Genomic DNA, 27,818 nt, shown 5'->3' on the forward strand with positions numbered 1-27,818 from the left:
GCAGCAGGACCAGCAGGACCAGCAGGACCAGCACTCCCATTCCACCACCCAATCTGCAGGGTCAGGTCTTACAGCTCCTTCCCTACCTTCTACCTAGCCATGGTTTTGATCGAGACCAACTCCTTACCCTTTCGCCTGAGCAATCCCAAACCAGATTTCATACGTTGTATTATTCCCAATGAGAAACGTATTTTGTTGCTTCAGCAGAAAGGCAGAAAGGCTCCAAAGTGCCTTCAGCAGGCTTGAAAATGAGCCTTTAAACTATCAGCCTTGTTTCTCCTTTCACATGTCATCAGGTATAAGCAGCGTTCTTGGGGTACTCTCATCTGCAGGGAAATGGCAGCTTCTCCCTTGGATAAACCGTTTTCCCTAGAGCAAGTGTTACCATACACTTGTTTTGTCTGTCTTCTTCCTGATGTGTATACAGTGAATTCAGTGTGTTAATGGCAATCATAAGGAACGCACAAAAACACAGGTTTGGCCTGATAAGACAGAATTTGTTTTGGTGTAGATAATGAGAAGGAATAGAAGCTGCTGCTAATCAGTACATGTGCCAAAGCTAGTATGAATTCACTCTTATCTTTATGTATTTCAAACAAATAAATACACACTGTGGATCGCTAAAGACAGTAAGCAATGAATGTAATGTGATTGTTCATCTGACATGTTTATCCCTAGTTCCCATATATTTGTCGTATGCGAGAGAGTAGACGACACCCCACAGTGGATCTGGATCCTGGTGTTTGAGAGCCAAGAAGACTGCAGCCTTCGTCCTCCTGGCTTGCTCTCGTGTTCACTCACTGCCCAGTGCTGCACTCACGGGGTCCCACTCCCCTTCCCAGCAGGGAGGTCGCTGCTGCTCCTGGATGGCTGGGCACAAAGTCATGGTGGCTCCTGCTGTGCCACTGCTCAGTTACCCGTCTTGGTGTCACTGTCCCTGGCATCCCCCGGCATTGGTGTCCCTGCACCTCCCTGATCTCCAGGATCTTCTCCCACTTCTTGGATCTTTCCTTCAGCCAGGATCTTCACCTTCTTTCCTGGCCCTTGTCTTCTGCCCAAGACCACTTCTTTTTGGGAAGCCTTCTTTTCAGTACCCTTATCTTTCTGGACCCAATAGCTTCTGGTTTTCCCAATCCAAATAGTCTATGTGCAGAAGCACACTGTGTGGTCATCCCACTAGCTGGCAGCCCTATCTCATTTCTTATTTTTAACTATATGACTTAAGAAGTTCCACTTTTTTAGGCCATGTGTTATCAGTATTTACAAATAGACCAAACTAGGTTGCACTAGTAAGTAGCAGGCTTCTGCTGAAGAATTCTGAAGTTCAGTTTCAAACATTCAGTTTCAAACATTGAGTTCTAAAAGCTTATTATAATATAAATAATAATAATCACAAAAGCAATATGGCCTGTTTTTTAAATCCTAAAGTACTTTTAGAGAGCCCGACGGAGAATGAAATAACCATGGGCCTGCAACATTTATTCACAAGACTATTTCTTTATTCATGCATGAATTCTATGGTTTTTTTTTCCATAGAACTATTTGTGAGAATAACGCTACTTGATTGACCAAGCACTGCAGATCAAATCTGTGTAGATAAATGTTGTAAAAAAATTATAACTTCATGTGACAGATACAAGTATGTTGGAGATAGGTAAGCATCAGAGGAATCATATTGTAAGATGGCAAGCAGAATATCAATTAAAAGTATAAAAAAGACAATGTCAGCTGTGGCTCATGGACCATTTTCACTGATAAGAGTAGTTAGACTGTGAGATGCACGGCAATTGTTACTGAGGCTCAATTGCCTCTCTGATTCATGTTGCAGATATGCAAACTGAAATGTACTCTTAAATATGGCAATGCACGAACCTCCAAACCTATTTGATTATAGCTGTTTTGCTATACTCATAATATCATTTGTAGAAAACTGCCAGATTTCTCCTGATTTGTGGTTTCTAGCTTGGGTTGTGCTGGGACACTGAGTGCTGCTCAAGCTCCCAGTGAAGGCAACTTCTGAACTGGGAAACACTGCTCTGGGCACCTCAGAGTCTTATGAGGGAGCCTCAGTGCTCTGTGAACCCAGCAGGGAAATTAGACTGCCCTTAATGTCACTTAGCAGATGTTCCTAAAATTGGGGATTTGTACCTGATTTGATCACTGACCTTGAAAGAACAAACAAATATTTCTTGAAAACATATCCTGCACTTTTTCAATGTTACTGTTAGAAATACTAGCCATCACTAACTGGTAACTTTTAGAGTCTCTGATTGCCTAGCAGATAGGTAACCTGTACTTCTTCAAATTGAATAATCCTGAGCTTTTTCACTAAAATCTTTTATGAATGAGTTATAGTGGTGTGAAAGTTAGAGAATTAATACCCAGCCATTAGTATCTCACAAGTCCTGTACTGTAAATCTATTAATGTTGGCAAGACTTTAAAAGCACAGGCACATCTAGCTTTATTACCAGTACTTGTCATGGGTAAAAGTTTATGTACAATACCATTACCCTCCCTGCCACACACCTTTTTAACACAGAAGGAAACTGAGGTACCCAGAGGCTGATTGGTTTGCCTGTGGACACCTGGCTGGCTAACAGCAGAAGCAGGACTTGGATTCAGGTCTCTGAGGTCACTCTGTTAATCCCATTCACAACACTCTCTCTCCATTATCTCTTTCCGTCGTTGATAAGGTACAGCTGTTAGTTTGCTAAGCCGCAAAAGATGTCCATTTCTATTTCTGGAATAGATTTCTATAATAGATGACAAAGCTGCAAACCAGTGCACACACTTTTAGATGTATGAAAAGTAAATGTCTTGCCTGGGTTTGTATTATGGGTTCCTTTTCTAACCACAAAGGAAAGAAGGGTACCCCAAGTGATGTGATTCATCTCACTCTAAAATTAGTGTCAGCTGAGATGAACAATTCTAAGAGATAGCTGCCTCTCTCTATTCATTAACAACTCAAAATTCCTAGACAGCTACCTAGACTAGGCACTTACCTTTTAAACAGCTAAAAATTATTGAATTTAAGCCAAAAGCTAGGTAAAACCAGCTGGAGATTTTGTGAATGGGCATGACAGTTCTTCCCTGCAGATGTTTATACTGCCATGCACACACTGTATTGTTTTAAATATGTTCAAATTTTGATTAAGAAAATGATAATTTTGTGCATTTTCATCTATAGTTCAGATTATTTATTGTTGAAATCGGACAATAATCAAACAACTCTTCTCCACATAATTCCTATAATGTTCCTACAACTATGGACATCTCATATATCAAGAATTTGTCCAAATAGAAACTATGGCAATTAACTTCTGCAAGAGAATCTGAGCAAATGCTGGTTAAAATAAAATCATTCTAATCATTAGAATTCTACAGCTAGGACATCAATGATGTCAAGAGTGTTTTCTTAATCTCTGTAAATTGGTTATCATGCCCTGTAGCAAAACCAATACCTTTTACTTAGAAGCAGTTGTATAAAATATTGCTTTCTAAATTAGTTAACCAGCACATCTTTTCAAGATTTCCCAGAGGTATTTATTTACTTGATGAAATAATGCATCTCAGAATATACCACTAAAAAGCTTACAAACAGATCAGTTTATAGTGTAATTTAAGATCTGTGTTCCATCCTAGTATTCCTTAAAACCAAATTACTGCTGTTGCTGATAAAATCTTCCATGAAATGAGGGAAAACATGAGAAACAAACCAAAAAAATACCCTGCCTCCATTTGGGGAAGGAGAAAAGAAGAAAAAAAAAGTGACTATGATATTTTGGCAAGGCTTCCTCTTTTACTTGTGCCTAGGTTTATATTAATATGAAAGTTGGCTTTCTCATGAAATTTTCCTCCTGAAAAAAGGGGGGAGGGGGAATTACTTCAGTTTAAAAATAAATATATTTAAATTTAGGAAGGAAACATCCTTTTGAAATTAAGAATTGCTATTTGTTTTGAAAAAGATGAAAAATTATTTCAAAATTTTCAGCTAAGACAATGCCAAAAATTTAAATGGATTTTTAAATAGTTTCAGTGATTATGAATCTGTGTTTTTTGTAAAATCAGTACGTGACTGAAAAATTTAGCTCAGCTCAAATTATCACACAAACAAGTTGATCCCAAGATAGTATCACAGCTTTATTTTATCTACTGGCATTATGAAGAGTATCATTTCCTGATTTTTTTCTTGAAAGGGGAATTATACATAGACAATTGAAAAACAGATATGCACAAGAGATAAGAACTGCATAGCACCAGCCAGTTTCTACTCAGTTTGCTTAGTTTTCTTGTTAGCTGGTCCTTACAAATGAGGTAATAGCAAATAAATCCTATTTGAATAACCACATAGTGTCAGAACTATAAAATTACCCACAGGGTGTAGGGGACGGAGTGTCTCCTATTAGAATGCATCAGCTAAAGATCTTACTCTATCTTATATGACAGAGTGGTATTTTAAGGTCATCAGTCATGCTCCTTAAGAAGAATAGACTTTTTACTTGAACAGTGGTGTCTGCTTACTGTGAGTCACAAAAACTTTCTGTTCTTGTTTATTTGTGACTGCAATTATCACTGCCATCCAACGTGTAGAGATGGCCTTCTTTTCATTCCTAGCACTCTTTCGATGTTTCAGTGATCTCAGTAGATCCCTTACACTGGACTCTCGTCCCTTCATGCTAACACAGTGACAGACCAGTCAGTGCTGCATCAAGCAAGGGTAGATCCACAAACCAATGTGGGGACATATCAGAAGAGCCTTTGGCTTCAAGGAGCCCTGATAAAGGCAGCAGTTTGGGGATCCTCAGTGAAGACCAACCTGCAGGCTCTCACAGCACCACAATTTGCATGCAATTTGCAGTCTGTCCTGCTTCTTAATGTAGCAAATCTTAAGGCTGTTAGTGTTCTTTCTCTGTTGTACTCTCTCTCATACCCACAAACTCATTAGCACCAAGATGTGTGTATCCAAGCAGGTCCAGAGATAAGGGATGCCTTAACATATAGGATTGAGTCTTCAGTTTTTCTCTTGGATTCTTAAACTGGCAATCATGTAATGGTTTTGGATGTGCCTTTTGAACAGTTTTAGGAGCTGATAGTGATTGTGATCTTTTGTTTCTCCATCCCATGCCTCCGTGAGTCATTGGGCAATATTGCTGGGTTACTCACTGCCTTTTTTCCCCCTCCCCCCCTTATCTTAGTGTCTTCTGGCTTAAATCCTGTTCATTATCTTCCTGCCATTATCTCTTTATGGCTTCAGGCTGCAGTTTGTTTTAGTCAGTCCTTTGGTGTAGTGTGGGTGTACCCTGTCCTGCTTAGGCCGCCTTCCTTTTCCTCAGCTGAGTCTTGAGAAGCAGCATGTAAATGTGCTGGGACCTTGATGACCTGCTAACTCACGTGCCATCAACTCATGCCTGTCTTCTTCCACCATTCTTTCTGGGAATTCTGCATACAAAAATTCCCACTCATATTTCACTGATACCAATCTTAATGTTTCTATTACATAGCTCCACATGGCAGAGATGAGATCCTAATCTGGATGAGATTCTCTCTCTTGGCTCAGCTTTTCTTGCCACTAAAGTGGCATGCTAAGATATCACACAGTGCTGCTTATTTGCTGGGGTTTTTAATGTACCAAAGACAGCTGGTCTGAACCCATTCTGACCTGTCTTCTTTCAACATTGGGGGATGTTTCAGGGGAAGAAAGAGAAGTGATGGAGCAGAAAAAGGAGACAGAGCAGAATGTCCCTTATAAATCCTCCATTGGCATCTGTAAAGATCAGCACTACTGGGACTAGGGAGTCTGGGTCTGTCATGGATCCACTCTGCTAAAGTTGATCTTGGCAGAAATCCACCTTGTTAAAGGGAAGATTGGGCCACGGGTTTCTTTGCAGCAGCCACAGGTCCACCTTCTGCACAATACAGGGGTGATTTTACTCCACTGTCTGTAGAAGATAGAGCATTAGACCTTTCTTTTAAGTACAAAAGAAATTTTAACACTCATAAATTATGCCATTTTTAATCTAAATTAAGAGATGTGCTTAGAGTCTTATTGTTTTGACAATAGAACAGTGTTTTATATAGGCTTCATTTGACATGTTTGCTACAGTAATTTATACTTCTAAGGAGACGACAAAGTAATAGAGTGTCTTCAGACACACACTGTAGCTTCCACAAGAACTGTATATTTGCATCTGATGACGTGTACCTCTTGCCTTTTAAAAATAAAATTTCAAGGCCAAATATCACTGGAGCAAATTTTCTTCTCAGTTGTAACCAATGGAAGCTGGATTATGAGAACTGTCTTTGTGTGAATGAGACTAATTTTAACCTCAAGAATAAAAATGGGGGGGAAGGTGGGGAGAAGCAATGAATTCTGAAAACACTGGTATATTGATATACAAGGTATATACTGTTCCAAATTCATGCTTGCCATTAAATCACCTTTGAAAATAATGGAGTTATGAAATGGACAAATCTGATTTTATGTAGTTACCACCTTATGAAGATGGTAGAGAGCAGCAAAGAGAAATTCCTGCAGCTTCATTATTTACCCATCTTCAGGTGACCTTGCATGAAAAAACTTTTTCATTCTACCTTATATATTATTACATATTTAAAAAAAAAATCTTTAAGTCATAGCGTATTGCTTTTAAATGGGGATCTTGTCTGTGAACACAAACTGATAATGAAATGTTTAAGATTTTCAGTTAAAAAAGAATTCTCTACAGAAAGCTCATCTCTGGCAAAATCATTGTGATATTTCATAGCACATTATGAAAAGCAAAGTAAATACACTATGTTCTATAGTTGCTGTGAACTGTCTGTTTTTAAAAAGTACCTATTCTTCTCCTGAAACGCTGAGTAACATTAGTTACAGTGCATTGCAGCATTTTGTTCAGCACAGTATAACTCATCATTTGTGATTCTTTCTGCTCCAATATGCTAAGCCTGAGGATGAAGTAGTGGTGAAAGCAGTATAAATTTATAACTTATAATATTATAGCTATTTTCACAAGCAGTAATTCTGATCTTCATTTAGCTTGCTGAGAACTTCAATTCATGTCATACAAATGCATCCAGATCATCACTTGTTGCCCTAGTGCAGTTCACACTAAAGGATAATCATGTGCCAATTATATATATAAATCTTAGCCAGGCTTTGAATTAGAGAATTATTTAGTATTGGGTTGATCATGGCAACTGTATCAATTAGTGGAACGGTGTATGGCTGCTGGTAGATGCAGCATATTCCCCAAATACAAGGTTGATTTGCTCTGGCTATACTTTTATTGGTGCTATTTCACAGTAGCAGTGTAGCAATCAGGAGGCATAAGCAGGTCCATTACTATCATTTCTATTTGATGAACAATGTGTCCATTTTTAACAATTGTGAATGTTGTCCATATAATAATTATTGTAATAATGGAAAATATTCAGCCTGGGCATGAATGATGAATGGGAGAGGAAGTTAAGGTGTCTACAAAAAATAATGAGTTTTGATGTGATTCATGCCCAGCAGTGCAGGCAAATGCATTAACACATTGACTTTCATCAACCTATTTCTAACCATCAGGAAGGTTTAGAAATAAAAGAAAAATAACTAGAGAAAACAGACCATAAAGTAATATACTCTTGAATGTCAAACTGCAAGTTAATATTGTTTTGCCTTGTTCTGAGTGCACATTTAACTTTTATAGCATTTTCTGGGGTTTCAAAGTACAGTTTCTGAATTTTAATCCTTCTATGAAATACATGGACACTAACATTCACATTTTACTGATCAAAAACGCTAGCCTACAGAGACCAATTTTCTTTTGCTCTGTGGGCATTGGACCAGTGAAAAATACAACAGAGTGACACATTTATTTTGCATAAGAATAAGCTATACAGGGTGTGAAGAAGCAGAGAATAAACCCAAGCAATCTGTATGTAAAACTATAGTGTAACCAAAACCAGAAGCTTTAATAATCATAATGCCTAGATCTTTTTAATTTTCATTAGGAAAGCAAGCCCAAGGCTTGTAAAAAAAATAGTTTTTATACATGTATAGTATGATTTTTTTTTAAGTAATTACTAACTCCTAGTCGCAAGCCAAACAACAAAATTTTATCATCTCTCAGGCACCTTGAGTATGTTGAATAGGAGACTGCAGTGTAACAGTGCATGCAAAGCGACAAAGATTAACTTTGTAATAGTGCTCTTTGTGTTGTAGATGGGAATAAAATTCAAGAGATGTTCCATGTCTCAGCTCAGTATTTCTGTATTTGAAGTAGCTATATTGGGACTCATATTCAGAAACATAAAATCCTTTGATGATTTTCAGATTCCTTTCAATTTCAAATCAAATCATGCAACCAGCTCATGTCTTAAAGATGAATAAGACGTGGACAGACAATGTGGAAAAAAACTGAAGATGGATGTAAACATATATGTTGTGTCTTCCAGCTGACAGTCAGAGACTCAAATAGCAAGACCTATTCTGTTTGGAAGCTGTTCTTTGAATATTTTATAATTTGTTTCATGCTTTTCTATCAATAGGAATGTCATATACACGACAATAGTCAGTCAAACAGCACAACTTTTATCACCCAGATGGTGGACTGAGACAAGTATTTATTAAGAGCAGCCACTCAAGCAGACTAGAAGCTCTTCAAATGCATTAAAATATATATCCGTGCAATTTCCTAATGAAGCAAAGAAATATTTCTGCCCTTGTTCACCATTGAGGAAGCAGATATAAAAAGAAATGCTACAAGAATGGCTAGGATAGATCTAGGAACAGATGCTAGCCCTTCCAAATCCAGGCTCAACCCACAAAGACATCTTCCTTTCTAAAAATTGTCTGCATTTCTTTTTTTTTTATCCAGACACCTTAAGCATCACCAACGTTTTAGTTCTTCATATATATATATATATATATAAAGAATACAGAATAAAGTTACAGAAAAAGGTTTGCTATCTTGTTGTCTATGCTAACAGTAATTAAAATCAGTTTCTTAATATAAGTATAGCTAAGAAAACTTGATTCTCTTGTATCTAGCTATTGCACAGCCCGTATCTAATAACTAAATTAAAAAAGCATTTGAGCTGGAGTGTGTTTTACATTAATATAAATCAGGAGTAATGCTAATGGAGTTCATAGAGTTTTAAATTAGTATAAGGGGGAAGAGAATCATCATCTGGGTCTGTGCTAAGGATCATTTACAGCCCCATTCCACTTGCAGAATCTCTTAAGGGATCTAAGAACGAAGAACTCCTACGTCAAACCTTGGACCACAAACGTGGATTTTATACACTTGAAAGAGATCTGATCCTGAAATGCTTCTAGGTTAATACATTTGCCAATTCAGAGCATGAAGATCCTCTAATATTTCATTTTTGTAGGACATCACTCACTTTTTGCCCTAAGTCATTTTATTTCCCAAGTGAATATACTTCTTTGTGAGATGACACAACCATGATGTCATCTCATCCTCACTGTTAACCACTGAAAGCAGCAATGTTTTGAATCAATTTCAGTATCAAGGGTTCTGCAGCAGTGTAGCATAGGAAATACTTTGAAAATTAAGGGTCTTTTTGTATTAATTTTTGGAACAAGACCATAGTTCTTACCTGGGCCAAAAGGTATGAGAGTAAAGTATAAATGTTTTAGTTTAAATTTCTTCTAAACACTGTGATTCATGATTCAGGGTGCAATTATATCTAACTTTTTAAATTAAATGCAAACCAAGATTTTAAAAGAAGCTATGAGATTTAGATACACACACATTTCAATAATATCTATGAAACTAATTTCTGCTCATTTAATATTGCAGACCTTTTCATCATCACTAGATTTTTCTCCTCTTTATGAACAAGCAGGTATGCATTTTGAGTACATACCCACTCAAGTACAGGAGCTGAAATGAGTAAGGAACAATTACTTTTTTTATGTCAAAATAGACCAAATCAGGTAATTCATGGAGCTTCACTCTGAATTCTTCAAGGACATCACAGTGCAGATCTGATGTGCCCAAAATATGGTATTTCTACATTCTTCAATACTTAGAGCTACAGCGTAGGTGTATGAAGCACTAGCATCATCCAGAAAGCAAACTTTAACTATTTTCAATATCTGCAATATTGCAATACTTGCAAATTAATTTGAATATATGGAAACATCTAAAATTAAAAGGTGTGTTATTTTATACATGCAGCTGAATGTTAGTGGTGAGCTGCATTTTGCACTTTTCAACTGCGCAGTTGTAAAACATTGTACAAGACTGAACAGCTATTGCACGAGCTTAAGCAAGCTATTCCACTGTAAACATTTTCTTCTAACAGCTGATCCACATATAATGTTTACAACTCTGCATATCCAGCAATTAGAGCGCTTAGCTGTTCAGCATAGGCAATAAAAATTAATGTACTCTTTAAATGGATGATCCCAATTCCAACCGTATAGCCAGTCCAAGCAAGTTTCAATACGCCAACTTCACGTGTTTGGTTTTGGATTCAGGCTCCTGAGCACTTGTATACTTCATTGTAAGTTCAGGTCTGGCCCTAGATTTGAGCCCAAACTCACTTTTTTTTCCACAGTATTAAAACCCTCTATCCAGGGTTTTTCTCTTTCCCAAAATCTCACAGACCTTTCAGGGATCAACAGAACATGCTGAATGCTACACAGGGACTGCAGATCATTATTTCAAGTACTTTCATCCTGAGTTGACAGAAGCAACTTCTGAATAGCCCCTGACCCTTCACTGTTACAAATGGATTTCAAATTTCATCAGTATTTAATTTCTGTTTCAGAAGCTGTCAGAGAACTAGTCAAGCTGTCAGAAAAAGAAATCAGTTCTGCAGTTTTTATTTTGTTTTTATTTTTGTCAGATAGCAAATAATTAGCCTATTCATGGCTGTGCAAAAATAATGCAAGTTAACACTTTACTAGTTGCTTAAAAGAGCCTGGCAATCTTGAGCAGTGTTAAGCATTAAATAATTACAAAGTACAGTAATATGATATAGTTTAATAATTCCACCCTCTCCTTCTTATGACCATTTTGATGAAACACGTGGCTCTTCCTCACTTGGGCTGCGTCACGACGGACCTGCCCCCAGGAGCAAGTGCTTAGCTTAAGCACTGAGAATAGCAATTGTAACAAATACATGGGACTTTGGGACAGAATCTTAGTGATACTTCTGGGAGTATATATAAATTGTAAGAATATAATGGCTACACTGTGTCAGAGCAAAGGTAGGTGGAGACTTTGCTGATGTCTCCAACTGTGGACAGTAGCAGATGCCTAGTGAGGAGGATATGAACATGACAAACTCATAGTGTGTTTGCCACAGGCTTTTCTCTCTCAAAACAGGACTGTAATGCTTTTTTTTAAGGGAAAAGATGTAATTAATCTAACTAAATGTGGATGTCTTCATGGCAGTTGTGCATGTATGAGTTTCCCTCTCTAGAATAATCAAATAGTATTCAGTAGAAAATAACAAACCTCTCCTGATCCCATGCTCTCAGTCTCACCATAAAGTAGATACCAAATAGAGACTGGGTAAATCGTGACAAATGTCAGCACACTCAGCGGAGCAGGGCAGAGGTCTTGATGTATAATTATAGCTGATCTGCTGACTGTGTGAGTTGATATTGCTAAAAATAAGTTGTCGCTCACCATCAATGCGGGAAGTAACAGTTCCAATTAAAAAAAAAAAAAAAAGGATTCTAGAAGCACAGGAATTATGGATTGGACTATCAGGGTAATTACTAGGTCTTCTGTCAGTAGAGTTGCCATGGAACAATGAAGTTTTTGATCTTCTCCTAGTTTGTTTTTTGCTCACTAACCTTGTGATTTGATGTGTATGGAGTTCTGACAATGTGACTCACATGTCCTGACTACCAAAGACCAGTTGCAGGATATGGCTGATTTTTAGGGAGAAAGTCTTATTATCACTACTCTTCACTGACTTCTTGGTACTTTTTTTGCTCTTTTTGTTGATAAAACTCACATTTCCTTTAAGAGTTTTCTTTGTATTCCTTTAAGAGTTTTCTTTGTAGCATTTTTTTTTGATGAAAAAAATATTTAGCAGTTACTCCTTAACAAAACAGAAATCAACTTCTTGCTTAAAATCCTTTCTTTTAGGCCCTAGGGCTACCAGCTTGAACAGTTAAGTCATGTTTAAGTTGCTTTGATTTTGAACATATGTGAATCCACAAGGCATTCAAAAAAGCAATTTCCCTCTGTACCAAGAGTGTAAAATGGACCTCTGCATGAACCAAAGCTGGTGGGATTCAATTTCCTTTCGGCTCCCTTCTTTGTTCGTGTGTCCGTGGCCTTACTGTGATTTAGCATGGTGGCATTACACTCAAGACCGAAACTCTCATCAAAGTAAATGAGACTAGATTTGCTAGGTGAAGGAGCCTAGCTGTCCCAGCACTGCACTACTACTCCGTTAGGCTCTTTCTGCTACTTTTTTTAAGTTAAAGCAACTTGTTGATAACAGCCTCACCAGCATATACTTCAGTAAATTTTCTCAAGAAGCTCTGCAAGTGGTATGTGATAGACATAGGTAACTGGGTGCTTGCAGGAAGGTTCTTCTTTTAGAAAAGGATATTACCCACTTTCTCAAATATCTAAAACTTTCCAGTTCTCTTCTTGTTTGTTGCCTCTAGTATACGGAAGTGATGGCTTGTTTTGTCTTACTCAAGGAATTTCTACTGTCTTACCCAACATTCTATGCTGTACTAGCTTTCTGAGGGCATACATTGCAAATAACTTTAGTTCCTTCCTTTTTAGAAGTCTTCTAAAGACAGACTACATGCTGTTATATTTATACAGCAGAAAATAAAGAGGAACTGCATTTTTTCGTAGTTATTCTTTGTTTATTCCAGTGGAACTGAGCTTAAAATCAGATCTACTCTAACAAGCAAAAGGAAGATCATCCTTTTGAATAATGGCTGGTAAATTAAAGGGGCTAAATTCTAGAGAGAGGCAAACCTATTTTGACTGCAAGCAGCTGGTTTTACTGCCTTCTGAGTATCACTTTTTAGTCATTCTTCACAGTTTGTGTTTCTGTAAGCTGACTGCTGTGAATAAGATGCTAAATTCTTACTGAGAAAAGTTAGGAAAAAAATCTGATACTTCAAATCCTAAAACATGGAATCCTATGGAAAATGGTGTAATATGAATAATGACTACAGTCTTTATTTCTCATATTTTTTCACAATCACATAATTTCATCTGCTTTATTCTGTGAACAATTACCATTATATTTTATTTAACAATGTGTTCTCTTATGAGTTTATCTCCACATTTTACTCCATTATTTTTCCCATTTGTTGTATGCAACGACACAGGATTCTCAAAATAAAAATATGACCCATGTGAAGACCAGATTTTATCTGTGTAAGTGATAGCAAGCTAAGTGTTTGTGATTTTCTTTGCTGTGCAGATGATGTGGTTTTCAGACATTTTATAATATACTGCTTTTAGTGAAATATTAAGAATTCAGTAACTTGTCCCATTAAGAAAATTATACTGCTAGAGCCTGAGGGTTAGATTTTGATCTTATTATGTACGTTAGTGAGAAGTTAATCTCTTTGGAGTAACTCTTTTGACTAACTACTCAAAATATGAATACAGCTTTCAGAACCTGAGCCCTAACTCCCTGATATAAATCTGCAATGTGTCCTTTGAAAATGTTCTGCTGTAACCCCCAAGATTTCTCACGTTATCAGAATACTTCTGATATGATTTACAGAGGGCTTGACTCTGCAAATACTGAGCATAAAATTTCCCCACAGTGACTTCAGTGGTTTACTTCATGATACCTGGCTCCATACCAAGTTCCCTGCCTCGGTCCTGAGGCAGACAATAAAAAGACAGAAAAGATTAGAATTATGATTATTTCAATATTTTTCAGCCTGTTTATTATATCTCCATTCCTATCTTCTGGAATGAATTATTGTCAACCACTTTGTCATCTTCTTCATAAGAAAAGGTGTGGAAGTAAAATTTAAGCCTGATTTTTTTATATTTCCAGGCTGATATTTGAAACTTTGAGCTAGATTTTCACTTGAAACCAGTTAGTCCAAATGCCTTCATATATTTATATTCTTTTTTAGTGACACAGTCAAGAAAATGCATTTGAATCACCAAATCACATTCACAAAATTAGTGCCATTTTGAGCCTCAACTACTCAGCAGCTATTTGCCCCCACAGGAAGACTGTCTACAGTTATCTTCCAAGATGATGCCTGGCTAGGAAATGTCTAATATATAAAATGGTTTGTTTTCTTGCCATGTTGGTTAGTGTGCATGTTTTTGGCCTTGCAAAAGTTTTTCAGTATCATGCAACCCAGATTGTGTACAGTGCATGTTGAGTTTGAGTCAGAAGGAAATTCAGGTCCTAACTTGTTTGTACAGGTAAGTTGAAGCTGATGGAATCATAACATTCGAAGGTCTCATCAGTGCAAAGTGAAAGGGCTTTGCTAATGTTTTGTGCCATTTAAACAACTTTCACTGAATGTCACATCAAATCATCTTGTCTAAGTAGACTATCTGATGCCTTTGTCAGAAAAATGAGTGCTTGATCTGGTGCTGTTTTGCCATCTTAGGAATGCAGGTGCTGGAATGGAATAGCATCCCATTGACTGGAAAAACTTACGAAGAAGTCCAAAGTATTATTATTCAACAGAGTGGGGAAGCAGAAATATGTGTAAGACTGTGAGTTTTTCCCCATCTTTCTGTTTCCATTTTTTTGGCTTTTCATGGCTTTTTTATTTATTTATTTATTTACAGTTGTTAAGGTGGAACCTTTGTTACCCTGAAGCACCAATGGAATAATTAGCAAAAGAGTTCAGTGTGAGTTTGGGAAGTCTATATGTTTGTCCTTTTTTCTTTTAAAGTCGTAAGGAAATGTAAGTTGAGGCAGATTTTACTAATTATACTTCTATAAACAAGGTTGTCTCCATTTTCAGGCCACAATCTCCTCTCATTAACACACAATTCACTGAATTTATTGGGGCTGGCCATTAAGAGAAAATGATAATTTTCACTGACTTGATTTTTATTGAAATATATAGCCTTTAGATGAAAGTCATTTAAGCATCATGAGAAATGTATGTACTCCAGTATAAATTCACGTTCAATCCATTAAAGATTTCACCTTAAAAGAACCTTTTCTCCTCAGCTCTTTGACTTTAACAGCATTGCTAATATATATATCAGCTAAGAAGGGGCCATGCTTGGGAGCTGCTTTCTGTCATGAACCACTATTCATTTATCTACTTAATACAATAATGAGGGTATGAGGAAAGAGTTTCTTTTGTCTCAGGCTTCTCATTGCTCTCTTTAGGGACCTCAACATGCTTTCAGATTCTGAGAATCCCCAGCACCTGGAATTGCATGACTCAGTAAAGGCAGGTAAGTGATAAGCCATTGCTTTGATATTTAAGGATGGGAGAGCAGCTAAAAATCAGATATGGTATAGACCAGGATATTAGCACTGTAAACCCAAGTGTTACCTTTGAAATCTTTTTATAGTCAAAAAAAGGGACCACACTTTACATATGAAGCCAAAAATTTATTATTCGTCTAATTGAAAGTCATGACAGCATACCAAAATACAACAAACAGTTATTATTAGTAGACCAATTCCACTGATACTGACACAGTCCAAATTGCCTAATTAATACAAAGGACATCTCAGTAGCAGTACTGCAGTTAGCATCTGTTATACAGGGAAAACCTCCTGCTAGCTACTCTTTTTTTTCTGCAGCCTTGTGCTCCCCCTTCCACTGCTCCTTGGAGCAGTGATGTCAGTCTGGGGGCATTGCAGGAAGTTGACAGTGTCCTAAGGAACTGGCTGGAAGGAGTATGATGTTTGTGGGAGAGTGTTTTCCTCCTCCTTGCTGGGATGTGCATGATGTTGATGATTCCTTCCTCTTCACTTCAGGGTCTTCTTGAGGCCATTTTTACATATTTTCTAGCATGCTTCACACCCTTCACTTTCTTCCCTGGTCTGCAACTCTATATTACATATGACTTTACTGTATATTGTACATTTTACATATCTTAGGTACCTCGTTTTTGTTCATTTTGTTGCTCCTAAAATTGATTTTGCCCAGCTCCTAAGTTTTGATTAGTGGCAGTAACTGACCATTGAGTTGCTGGTAGCCCTGGGCCTCAGTTATCATCCTATGCCCAAAGCTTCAAGGTCTCTGCCGTCATCCCAGGCTTGTGCTACTATAAGCTGCGTAGTCTAGAGTCTGGAGTCATGGGGTCTAGAGCCATGAACAGTTCATTCTACACAGCATAATTACTTGTTATTCATATGTGTATATATATATATATGTGAAAATTATTAGCGGTTGGCCTTATACCACACAGTTACACAGAGCGAAGCATAACTAAGACTAATGAGGTCCCAGCTACCTGGTCATTAGACAGTTTCTGTTACAGCTAAACAGCCTAAACCTCCCAGTAAGCTGAAATAAGCTCAGACAAAACCTGACAAGACCTGAGGCCTGTGTTAGCTTAATACAAAGCCTGTGGCCTGTTGCCAGTGATGACAATGCTGTATTTGCTAGGATATGGGGCTATAATAGGAGGGTACTTTGTGTGAAGTTCTGTTATGTGACTTCTAAGATGACAGCTGTTTTGGGGGGTTTTCCTTTTGCGCAGTCAGTACCATGACTGCCGGCTACATAGTCCTAATCTGACTTTGAACCAACATCCACAATATTGCTAGTAACGCAGCCCCTTACACAGCTCAGTGCAGATTAAATGGTAATTGTACCCACTTCTCAGGGCTCCATACTGGGGTCTGTGGTTTCGTGGCTGCACTTTTATCAATCAGTGTATGGGTTAGCTGGATTAAATTCTCCATTTTATGGCCATGGAGCACGTCACATCTATTAATCTCTTTACTGTGAAATTAGCTTTCACTGAAAATTGATATAGTCGATATTAGTTGCAAATGAAAACTGAGTCTGACAGAGCTTTGAGGTAGGTCTGAGGTTTTGCTTCTCTTAGGTTTGTTTGTTCTCTTTGGAAAGGAGCAGTTTCTTTCAGCTAAACCTAATTGAGCCCAGCAGCCAAGATAAGGCTAACATATTGCCTTCCCCTTTGCTGTCCAGGTGAAAAAGAATTTAAGTCTCTGGGAAAAGCGTAACACATAATAAGCTACAAACAAGCAATTTGCCAGACATTGTCACAACAGTGAATTAGGAACAGAAATATGCAGAAATTTTATATTGCCTGATCTTTAGCAGAACCAGATCAATGACTGTAGTAAAGACCTGAAAACTCTAATACTTTTGAGACTCTAGAATGCAGGCTGAGTCTAATATCATTTTAGGTCTTAGCACTTCAAAGCACCTGTGAAACTGGGGCTCATTTGTCTGTTAAAAGGAAGGGGGAAGTCAGCTACAAGGGCTAAATTATCACCACTCACTTTGGACACACTAACACAGATGCCGCATATAAGGGTGTATAATAAGGGAAGATGAATATGGGCTGTGGTTCTGAATTTGCATTCATTTTGTTCCTAAAGTTTTAAACTCATCTTAGTTGCTTTATTTTTCTATAAATTAGCTATCTCAGGAGCAGAATTCAGTTTTATTGAACATCTATTTACCTCAAAAAAAGCTGAGGTTAAAACTTGTTCTAGTAAAGTTCAGATGCTTGGTGAAACAGGAGCAGTTCTCAATAGGGGACTGAAGCACAGGCCAGTCTTTAACAAAGTCATTTGCTCCAGGGTGATTCAAAGTGATCAGCCAAGGTTTAATTTACTTCAGGTAGAGAGTCATCTTTGCAGAGAGCCTGTGAGATGAATAGTGCTATTTGACTCAACAGAGTAAATGGGTTAAAATTGGGATGTTGAAATTACGTGTGGGGGATGCCTCTGTTTTTCATAGATTGGCGTTTGCATCTTCAAATTATACAAGCAAATGATATGAAAATTTGTAAAGATCAATATCCTGCTCCTGTACCACAGCAAGATAGAGCTGAATGTGTTAGCAGTTATCAATGCAAAGCTCTTTTACTTTAATCCAGTAGATAAAGCGAAGTCCCCGGGGGTTGATCCTAAGCAGCTGGCTGCAGAGCTCCAGAAGGTTTCTCTACAGCAGGCCCCTTTGGTTGCTTCCTCAGGAGTGGAAAAGGGATCTCACATCCACTCTGGAACCACTTCTGCCGCCTCCAGCGCTGTTCCTAGCCCCGGTCAGCCTGGTTCTCCCTCAGTGAGCAAAAAGCGGCATAGTAGTAAGGTAAGAAGCTTCTCAGTTATGTGGAAATATCATTCTGATCATAAGAATAACTGTCTATTTATCTTCCGTAGTGTAGCAAGAGATCTAAACATGTATTGATGGATCCATTTCCATGACAGTGATGAATATTACTGTTAAATTATACCATCTGGAAGCAAGAAAAGGGGATTATGTGGTTTATCTGAGGTCATACAAGACTGGACTCTCTTTGAAAATAGATTCCTTGAACTTAATTCTACTCCTTTAAAATGAAATAATTTCCCCTTTTAGTCTTTGTTTGTATTGCTTTTCAGCTGTATGCTACATGATGGGTAAGGTACTAATTACACAGAAAAAGCTTGTATTAGTAAAAACTGGTATTTACCTTTCTGTACTAAGCTACTATTGAAGTGCTACAAGCCATGAATAATTGTAGCAGCATTAAGCATTTCTCAGAAAGCCAGGAAAAGAGTAAAAAATACATTTTGATAGCAAATTTATTTTCTCACTATCTAACTCCTGTGAACTTGTTAACCATAGTTTCACGTTTTCATTGCCACATTCTGTCCATTTCTCAACTGAATTTCTTTCTCCTTGTGCACCCACCTGTATACTTGGTGAGGGCAGGTGGGAATTTAGTAGCCTTTTTTTTCCCCAGTGAAAACTGGATCAGGTCACCTATTCTATTTTTACATTTTCATCAAAAAAAAACCCACCCAAAATAAAAATCAGTCTTGTGAAGACTGCTTTTGCTAGCACAATTTGCAAAATAGAAAGTTGGGTTTTTTTCTAAAATGACTATCCTGAATACTCAGCGTCTTGCTATCTTACTGTTGGAAGCAAGGCTTCCCATTGTTTTACAATGTGCTTCCCAGCTAGCTTTTAACCTGTATAGTTATTCCCACCTGGTTCTGCCAAGATTAAAAAAAAAGACCCTGTCACTAGGGGATTCCTACCACACTATTGTTATTTTTGTACTTTTGTGTGGTTGAAGCTGACTGTAACTTGAACTGTGGTTGTGTTACGTACAAGCCAAAAATAGAAAACAGTGCCCGCTCAAAGAGCACATCGTTTCACATAGCTCCTCAATATGCTTATGTAACTTTTGTGAGACGGGAAACACAAAAATCTCCCCTCCCCCTGGCAATTTAGCAGAAAATGTAAAGATATTTATTGATCATTTTGTTTAGCATAGTAGTTCTGTCTGACCAGAATTCCCATAGACTTTTTTTTTTTTTTTGAAGTAATTCAGATCTATGATGAACATGTTAAATCCTTATGTCTGGATTTACTGCACCTATCATGAGACCAGATGGATCCTGCTGTTGAAGTACATGCACTGAATCTAAGGAAAGGGCAGGTTTCTTAGCACAGGTGCTGGTGTCTACACTGAAGGTGTTCCTGTTTTATTGGAGGAATCACACTCCTAAACTCCCTGAATAGTGAGCGGAGATCCAGAAAGCACTGCTGTACAGTATCATCTTGGAGAGGTGCCTCTCTCTGCCCACCTAAGAGGAGCAGGTTCCCAGCTTAGGCTCTGTAGCGGGTCACCTAACGTAAGGGGCATAAATTCCATTTCCTGGTTCACAGAGGATCTAGTAATTTTTTAAGAAAATTCATCTGGAGTCTTCTAAAGATGAAACAAAAAGATATTACAACTAGTGCCTTCATATAGGGATGCAGAAGTCAAAACTAATCAGGTAAATATTTAAAACATCCTTTGTTTATTTCTGAAAAACTGGATCACAGCCTTATAAATGAGTATAGAGATTTAATGACACTATAGAAATGAACGAACTTAAAAATGCACGTGTTTTTTACAGACATATATAGATGAAGGCAAAATATCTGCACAGTTAAAGGGTTACCCCACTTTAACCGCCTCTGAAAGTGCCAACACAAATTCTCCATGCCCTCTCCTTATGTCTGAACCCTCCTACAGCCTCAGTTGACAGAAGAGACATTCTGTATTACACGATATTTGGGGTGAACCAGATTAATTATCTTTTTGCCATTCAGAGTTCTGGAATATCAGACTGTGTAGAATATCTCACAGTTATTTGCTAGACATGTACAGCTCACTGCCTGTTATTTTGTAGGATTGGCATTGTCAGTGCTAGTATAGACTGAGGTCCGAACTACTAACGGACAATATAATCCCTTTGTAGGGGTAAAGGTAAAGCATGAGAAATATAAGCCACTTATGCCCTACTTGCAGGGTTTTCATGATATTCAGATAGCTCACTGTCTTTGGCAAAAGGAGTGAAATTCTCTTTGAACATTTTTTTTCAAGGACCAAACAGGTTTTAGTTGTTTGCTACCAATACATGCAAGTTAGATGAATCATTTAGGATTCAAAACATTATATGAACTATATGTGGCCTAGTGATGGTCTTGAGCTTTTCGATTAATTATGCTTCTTTACAGGATTTGTAAGGTACCAAAGAAAAGCTGATGTAAAAAGTTTTCCACCAGAATTACTTTTGAAAGGCACATACAGTTTCAGCAAAATCAACTATTTTTTTTCTGGAAAAGTTGAAAAGCTCTTCTTAAAGAAACACAACTGGAAGGCAAGATAATGCATGTAAAACAAACAAAAAATAAAGCCACACAGGACAGTAAATATAAGTATGAACAGGGAGCATGAAATTTGCCTCATCTGGGAGTTCTGTTGTGTAACTCAGACTGATGCATTTTGAGGAGGCAGTTTGGCTTCAGAGACATTCGGATGAATAACAGGCAGGTTTTGACTGTTTGTCTCCCTTGTTTTCTACTGCAGGAGTGTTTGGCTTGGATTTTTCTCCTTAGTTTTGGTCCTTCTGAGATCTGAGTCACTAAGGGAATGTATCTTCATAGCGAACCTGGAATGGGTAGTATGCCGCCCTGATTTCAACATGCTCTTGTCCAAGAGGTGCAGGTCCCATATTGGCCTAATTTAGAAAAATTATCATCCAATGTCCTGAGAAAATCTGTAAGTTTGGGGGGATGGGGATGCAAAACAAACAGATAGCTTTAACTGTTCTCAGAACGTGTGAGAAATCCTAATGGCCCAGAATAGTCTGTCAGGCTGCTGTTCACATCTGGAAAAGCAGGAAAAGATGGTTTCTAGATTGGTCTTCAGAGAACAGTAAGTTTGTCCTTGTTTGCGTCCTTTGTTTTCTGCTGCATCAACCAAGGAAGCACGTGTGGAGAGAATGCAAAAATATTCAAATCTTGCTACAGAACCAGGGAGCTTTCTTGTTTGACTGATGGCTTGCAGATTAGAGGTACGGTCAGGGTGGCTCAAGGGCACCACCATTTAACAGAACAGCATTTGCTGAGAGTCCAAAATTTGAAGCAAATGATGAAATTATGCTTCAACTACTAACAAACATGTGGAAAAGAAAAATGAAATAAAAAGACTCTCTAAGGATTTTATTGCTTTCATCAGCAATCTATAGAAACTCAAAGATAGAGAATAGGCAGGAACAGGTAACAGTTTACAGAGTTGTGAAGGGGAGGACATTAAGCTGAAATTTCTTGTCATAGTAGATGGAAAATCTGTGGAGGGATTTGAAAATGAAGCAATGCAGTTGAACTGATTATCAGAGAACATGGGATAAAGCAAAAAAATATTATAATGAGTTGGTATGGAATTCTTATATCCACTTATAATTTTCACCTGGTTTTAGTGTCATTCTTTCTATTCTTTCTACCCACATTCACCTAAACTTGATTTAAACTATTCTAACCCATGCTGTTCAATAGAAATATGCCCATGTTGCATTTGGTTTCTCTTTACAACATTCAGTTTTGTAAGACTGGGATAATGCTGTGTCTCTCCCTCCCCAGTCTCCCTGTGTGACCAATGTGCTGAGACTGTAAAGATGTTGATGCCCAGGTTGTCTGATTCTGCACTTGTGGGAGGCCTATGAAAATGGCTGGAGTGGAATCCTGAAGTATTATTGAAATACCATAACTGCTACTATTGAACATACAAATTGGAGACAATGAAATCATTTAGGAAAAACAAATGGTAACAGAGCAATGTAAACAACACCTGTTAAAAATGTTATCTTAGATAATCTATTATTTCCAAGAGGCATATGTGTATTTTGTGAGTGTATGCTTATGTGTTTATTTATGTATTTTAATTTGGCAGCCCACTGAAACTACAAAGTCTGCTTCCCATCCAATCACTGGAGAAATTCAGGTAAATATTTAATTTTTTGCTATGTGAATTGTTGTTGCTACTGGCTGTGTTTCCCTGTTGAATAAGTTTGCTGAAAATAATCTCCATTAAGTGATTTCTTATTTAACTCCAACCCCTTGAATTGTCATTAAATGGAAAAAAACGAGAAGGTGTAAGTCAGTGCTATATTTTCACGTTTGTCTTTAATGTCAGCATATGAAATACAAATGGAAGAATGAAAAATGCAACTGTTCCTGAAAGGGCTGAAAATACAGTGAACTTCATTATAATCTTTAACCTTAGGGCACTCACTGTGCATTACTTCTGCAATTCTGGGACTCCCTACGTTTAAGTGAAGACTGCTCTGGGTTTCTTGTAATGCAGTGTATTCCTTTGCATGCAATGTCAAATTTTTGATTATCTCTTATGTAGATTGAGTTTATTCTAATTTTTTTTTAAAACAGGGGAACTGTGAGCAGCAGAACCAAACAAGCCTAATTTCCTGTAGATTTCTATCCTTCACTTTCTTAGTTCATTCCTCTCTCTTTAACTGATACTAAGGGTCCTTCCATACTACTATAATATCCTCCCATGGCTTGGGCTGCAGGCAGGCAGAGGCTGTGTAATTCCTACTTAGTTGGTTGTTGAACAACAGAATATCAAGTGCTTGAATTTCATCTGCTTTTCCCTGATTGGAAGAGACCAATATGGTTGTGTGCTTCTTTTCTAACAATATCTGTGGAATTTGAAAGAATTCTTTCGAATATCCGACATAATCATCTAGCCTCCCATTATAGTTGGTGGGAAGAGAGAGAAACTTCTAAGATGCAGTCATTTCCACCCAAAAGTAAAGATCTAAACCTCGTTTTATTTAAAGGATTTTGAGAGAAGTTGAATCATTTAGGAAGTAATGTTTGAAAAGAAAAATCTAACTGTGTTTTATTGCCTTCTCTAGCTTCAAGTCAACTATGACAAACACCTTGGCAACCTTATCATCCACATCCTTCAGGCAAGAAACCTTGCTCCCAGAGACAACAATGGCTATTCTGACCCCTTTGTTAAAGTTTATCTTCTGCCAGGAAGAGGGTAAGTGCAGGAGAAATTTCAACCCAAACTTCCTTTCTTTTAATTTGTGTTTATTACTTGTTGCTAATAAACAGGACAGTTATTGCTATAGAAAATACAGGTAAAAGATCAGGAAAAATGATGGATTTTTAATGAGTTATTCAAAATTAAGAACTGGATCCTAATCCCTGGATAAAGTACGTATTTTGTTAGCTGCTTCAGAGGCATCGTGATCATATCTTAATTTCTTTTTTTTAATCTTCCTATTTCAAAATTGTAATGCATGCAAAAATATGTACTGAAAGAATGATGGAGTTTGCTGAAACATACCAAATATATGGACTTCAAAGTTCTTCTTAGAAATCTGTCTTTGATTTGTATTGGATTCCCTGGATTTTGGGGCTCATAATGAGTTGTTCTGTGATTCTGTAATACAGGAAGCTACAAGTTAAGGTTAAAATGGAGTTCTTGCTTTAGCTCAAACATTCTGAATTTGAGACAGATTTGCAATCATGCACAATAATAGGAGCTGAATTTGACTTAAGCTTACAGTATAATATTAAAGGTCAGAAATATTAGACAGAAAACATTAATTCATGAGTTCTTTTGTTTTGTTTTTTTAAGCACTAAGATGTGGTTTTAATAATTCTGATAATTTTTTATTTAGTGACTATACGAATCACTAATCATTTCTTTCACAGACCATTTCTTTTTAAGCTCTGATGATAATTATAAATAGCTCAGTAGTGTTCCTTTAAAAATATGCTTCTGTATTAGTGATATTATAGCTCTTTTTTGGTCTAAAGTTGCAGGGTGTATATGTATGCTTATCTATACATACAGTTATAATAATTCTGCTGACTTCCATGACACAATAGATATACGTAAAATTAAGTTGATGGATCAGACTTTAGTTTGCAAAGACAAATTCTGGCAAAATTTTCTATAAGTGTAATCACACTCATTCTAAAAGATTCTTAGACTAGGGCCATGCTATTAAAAAGAAATGTATATCTGACCTTACTTGAGGTAACAGGACAGTGAATGCTATGGTCACAGTTCAGCAAGTAGTATAAGGACAAGCACAGCTAAGAGCACATGAATGGGACAACTAAAGGCATATAGTCTTATTAGCATTAGAATTTAAGGCATATAGTCTTATTGGCATTACAATTTACTAATTCCAGCTATACAGGATTCAAATTTGTTCAGTGACACTGGTCCCAAAACTATCACTTAATGTAATGGGAAGAGATTAGGACTTGTTCTAAACTGACAGTTTATGGTGGACAGATAGCACATTCAATTATTAAAAATCTGGAGTCTTTTTTCACGCACTTAAGAGTCTTGTCGAATACTTACTGAAATACTCGATCAAACTAATCTTACTGGGGATTTTTCAGGTACATTCACCTGATGTAGAAATGAGACTTTGAACTACAGATACATTCATCCTCCAGAGTTCTAAGTCAGATCCAAGTGTAGGTTCAGACTTGGGGCCAAATTATGAAGAATTTAGATTTTGCTTTTGTTTGCATTCATTTAAAATATGGCAGTGTTCTTGTTTCACATGTCACTTGGTGCTTTAAGAATAATGAAAATGAAGAGCTTCTCAGAAGTGCAAAGTTTTTATGGGAAACCAGAAACTTAACTGCTCATAAATAGCTTTTATCTGTAGTTCAATCCAGATTTGGTTGCTTATTCTTTCTAATGCTTCTATTTCTTTTGATTTTTGATACTAGGAACTATCCACTATTCACATGTTTTCTTTCATCTCTGTCTCTTCCCATATTTTTCTCATGCTGCTTCCTCTGTGTTCCTAACTCTATTTAATGCTGGGGTATGCAGACAAGTCATGGTTGTCCAAAATGCAAGGTAGAGTGTACTGTCTTTCAATTTTGTTCTTTCATTTTTGTATGCATGCAGGATGTTATGATAAGACTGTGCACTAAACTATAGATTTCTCTTGAGTTTTGATGACACATGATTACAGCATGGTTTTTTGCTGCTCATCCTTGGGTCAGAAAGAATCAGAAACAAATAACTAACGTTTCTTGATGCAGTGATATTCTAGATTCTAACTCCAAAGACTAAAGAAAACTTCTTTTGAAGTCTGGAAGAATTTAGTCCAATAAGAGACATCTAAAATTGGTCCTCACTCACTGAAAGTGCAGGATGATTATCTATGAACTTGTCTCACAATTTTGAATGATGCCAAGAGAGACAGATGCCATTTGCAACTGAGCTGGAGTATTTCTCTCTCTACCTCTTGCACAGCATCTTGGCATCAAAAGCAAGTAGCATTCTAGATAACCATCTAGATGAATTTAAGTTGGCTGACCATATAAAAGGCCATTTAATGTAAAATAATAATAATAATAATAATAAGAAGTTACATTTTTAGTTACTGGAATTACTCGTACTTTGTGCTGAGCTGGAAACATAAGGCAAGATTCTGTTCTCAAGAAATGCTAGTATCAATCCAGTACATGGTAATAGAATTTTAGCCCTATAATTCTATACTTCTTTAAAAACAGAAGCCTTATCAAACAAGTCAACAGATGGCTTTTTAATAAGCAGATCTGCTCTAACATCAGCCTGTTTCATCATTAATAAAATTATTTAATGAATGTGTTTAAGTGCCACATTTTACGTGTGGTTATTCTATATTTTTTTCATTGGACTTTCAGTTGTATTATATATCAATAAAATATAATTTGGGAAGCACAGAGAAATGATAAGAGTAATGCAATTTCCATCTCTTCACACATGGCATAGTTTATGAATTTCCCCTGTGAATTATTTCATAGTAGGTATAGATTAGCTTTAATGAATGTGTTTTAATAAAGCATTACAAATCACAGTCCAGAGGAGTATGTGTACCAGCAGGATAGACTTAGTGTAATTGGAAAATCTTTACCTTCAGACTTTTAAAGACCTGGCCTGTCATCCAGCTTAGTCTGGATCTGGGCTGCCTTAGAGGTGGCCAGGGTCTCCTGCTTCCCTCAGCTCTGTGGACTTCACTGGAAATGTTCCAGAGTTACAATTTTAACAGCATATTTAACCTTTGTGTCTGCCAGCTCTACAACTCAACACTGCATGAATCACCTTCTCACATATCTCCAGAAAGAATCAGAAACTTTGAAAAGGTGATGAAGTTGTAATATTGCAGAAGGAAATTGAGGACAGGAAGGGGAATGTCATGGTGTTATTTTCTTGGTTGAGTGCATAATAGGACCTTTCCTACTTTCTTCAAATAGAAGGTGTATTAGTTCTTTAAAACCAATAGGTCAGATGACATTTAGACAGGCCCAAGCTATATATTACTACAGTGGCTTCATTAAGGTAAGAAGGAAATGCATTACCCTGGATGTAGGAGAAGTCTGGGTAAGTTAATCTTTCAGTAGGAATTGATCAGATTAGATATCCATTTGAGGAATATTGTGAGGCCAAAGAGAGAGGTGCTCTCAACCCTGCTGTCACTTGCCAATGTTGCCTTGCTCCAAGTGGGTAGGTGAATTCTCAAGAAGACTTTGAGTGATGGGGGTGCTTTTCTGGCTTCAGAGAGTGGGAGAAGAATGCAACAGAGGGTTTAAAAATATTGAAGTGCATTACTGAATAGCCATCAAAATCTGCTTTCCAAAAGGATTCAGATTTATTTCATCTTTGCTTGCAAAAAATAACTTTGGATGAGTTTCTTTTTAACATGTGTTTGCTCCCTGTAGATTCTCATCCATCCCTCTCTTGCTAATATATATAAAAAAAGAAATCTTTCCAAAAAGATACCACTGTACCCCTTGGCCAACAGAACTGATTGCATTATGGAGAGCTGTTGCTTTCTTCTCATAAGCAGAGGTGGACAGATACTATGTTTTACAAACCCCATTTTTCAATAAATGGAAGATAGTGGTATAGCAGGTTTTTGTAAGAAAATAAATGTAACTGCACAGAATGACTATGGTCAAAAAGTAAGAGCAGAAACAGCTGCAAGTCCATTTCATTGGACAGTATCATTCAGGATTGACAGCTTGACCAAAAAAAAGAAGAGGGGGGACTTATTTTCCTATCATGGTGAGCAAAAATGTTTTACTGTTTTGAGCAGAGCTCAACTGTGTTGTATGTGTTGTACCCTTTTCTGCAGCTCTGATATGATATCATTGGGGAGATATAAGAGCCAAGGCTTCTGGTTTTGTTTTTTTTTTTTGTTTGTTTGTTTTAATAACTATGTGAAAATGAAGTGGCATTTGCTAGAAATTGGAGATTTCTCTCTTTAAAAAAGAAAAAAAAATCAACTTATGCACATGACTATTCATTTTTCATGCAAAAAATGGATATTTTTAACTACATAAGTA

General features: G+C 37.1%; 1 protein-coding gene across 1 annotated transcript in view; it reads left to right on the plus strand.

Moving 5' to 3' along the window:
- The window catches only part of PCLO (piccolo presynaptic cytomatrix protein), a 368,844-nt gene that overhangs the window by 261,981 nt on the left and 79,045 nt on the right, over window positions 1-27,818 (plus strand). The window contains exons 11-16 of the mRNA XM_064504922.1: window positions 14,598-14,706; window positions 15,338-15,405; window positions 18,040-18,251; window positions 22,372-22,422; window positions 23,357-23,487; window positions 25,315-25,341. Coding sequence (XP_064360992.1) covers window positions 14,598-14,706; window positions 15,338-15,405; window positions 18,040-18,251; window positions 22,372-22,422; window positions 23,357-23,487; window positions 25,315-25,341 — 598 coding nt within the window. The remainder of the gene's footprint in view (window positions 1-14,597; window positions 14,707-15,337; window positions 15,406-18,039; window positions 18,252-22,371; window positions 22,423-23,356; window positions 23,488-25,314; window positions 25,342-27,818) is intronic.

Source organism: Dromaius novaehollandiae, chromosome 1 (assembly GCF_036370855.1).
Source record: "Dromaius novaehollandiae isolate bDroNov1 chromosome 1, bDroNov1.hap1, whole genome shotgun sequence".
In the NCBI taxonomy this organism is placed as follows: domain Eukaryota; kingdom Metazoa; phylum Chordata; class Aves; order Casuariiformes; family Dromaiidae; genus Dromaius; species Dromaius novaehollandiae.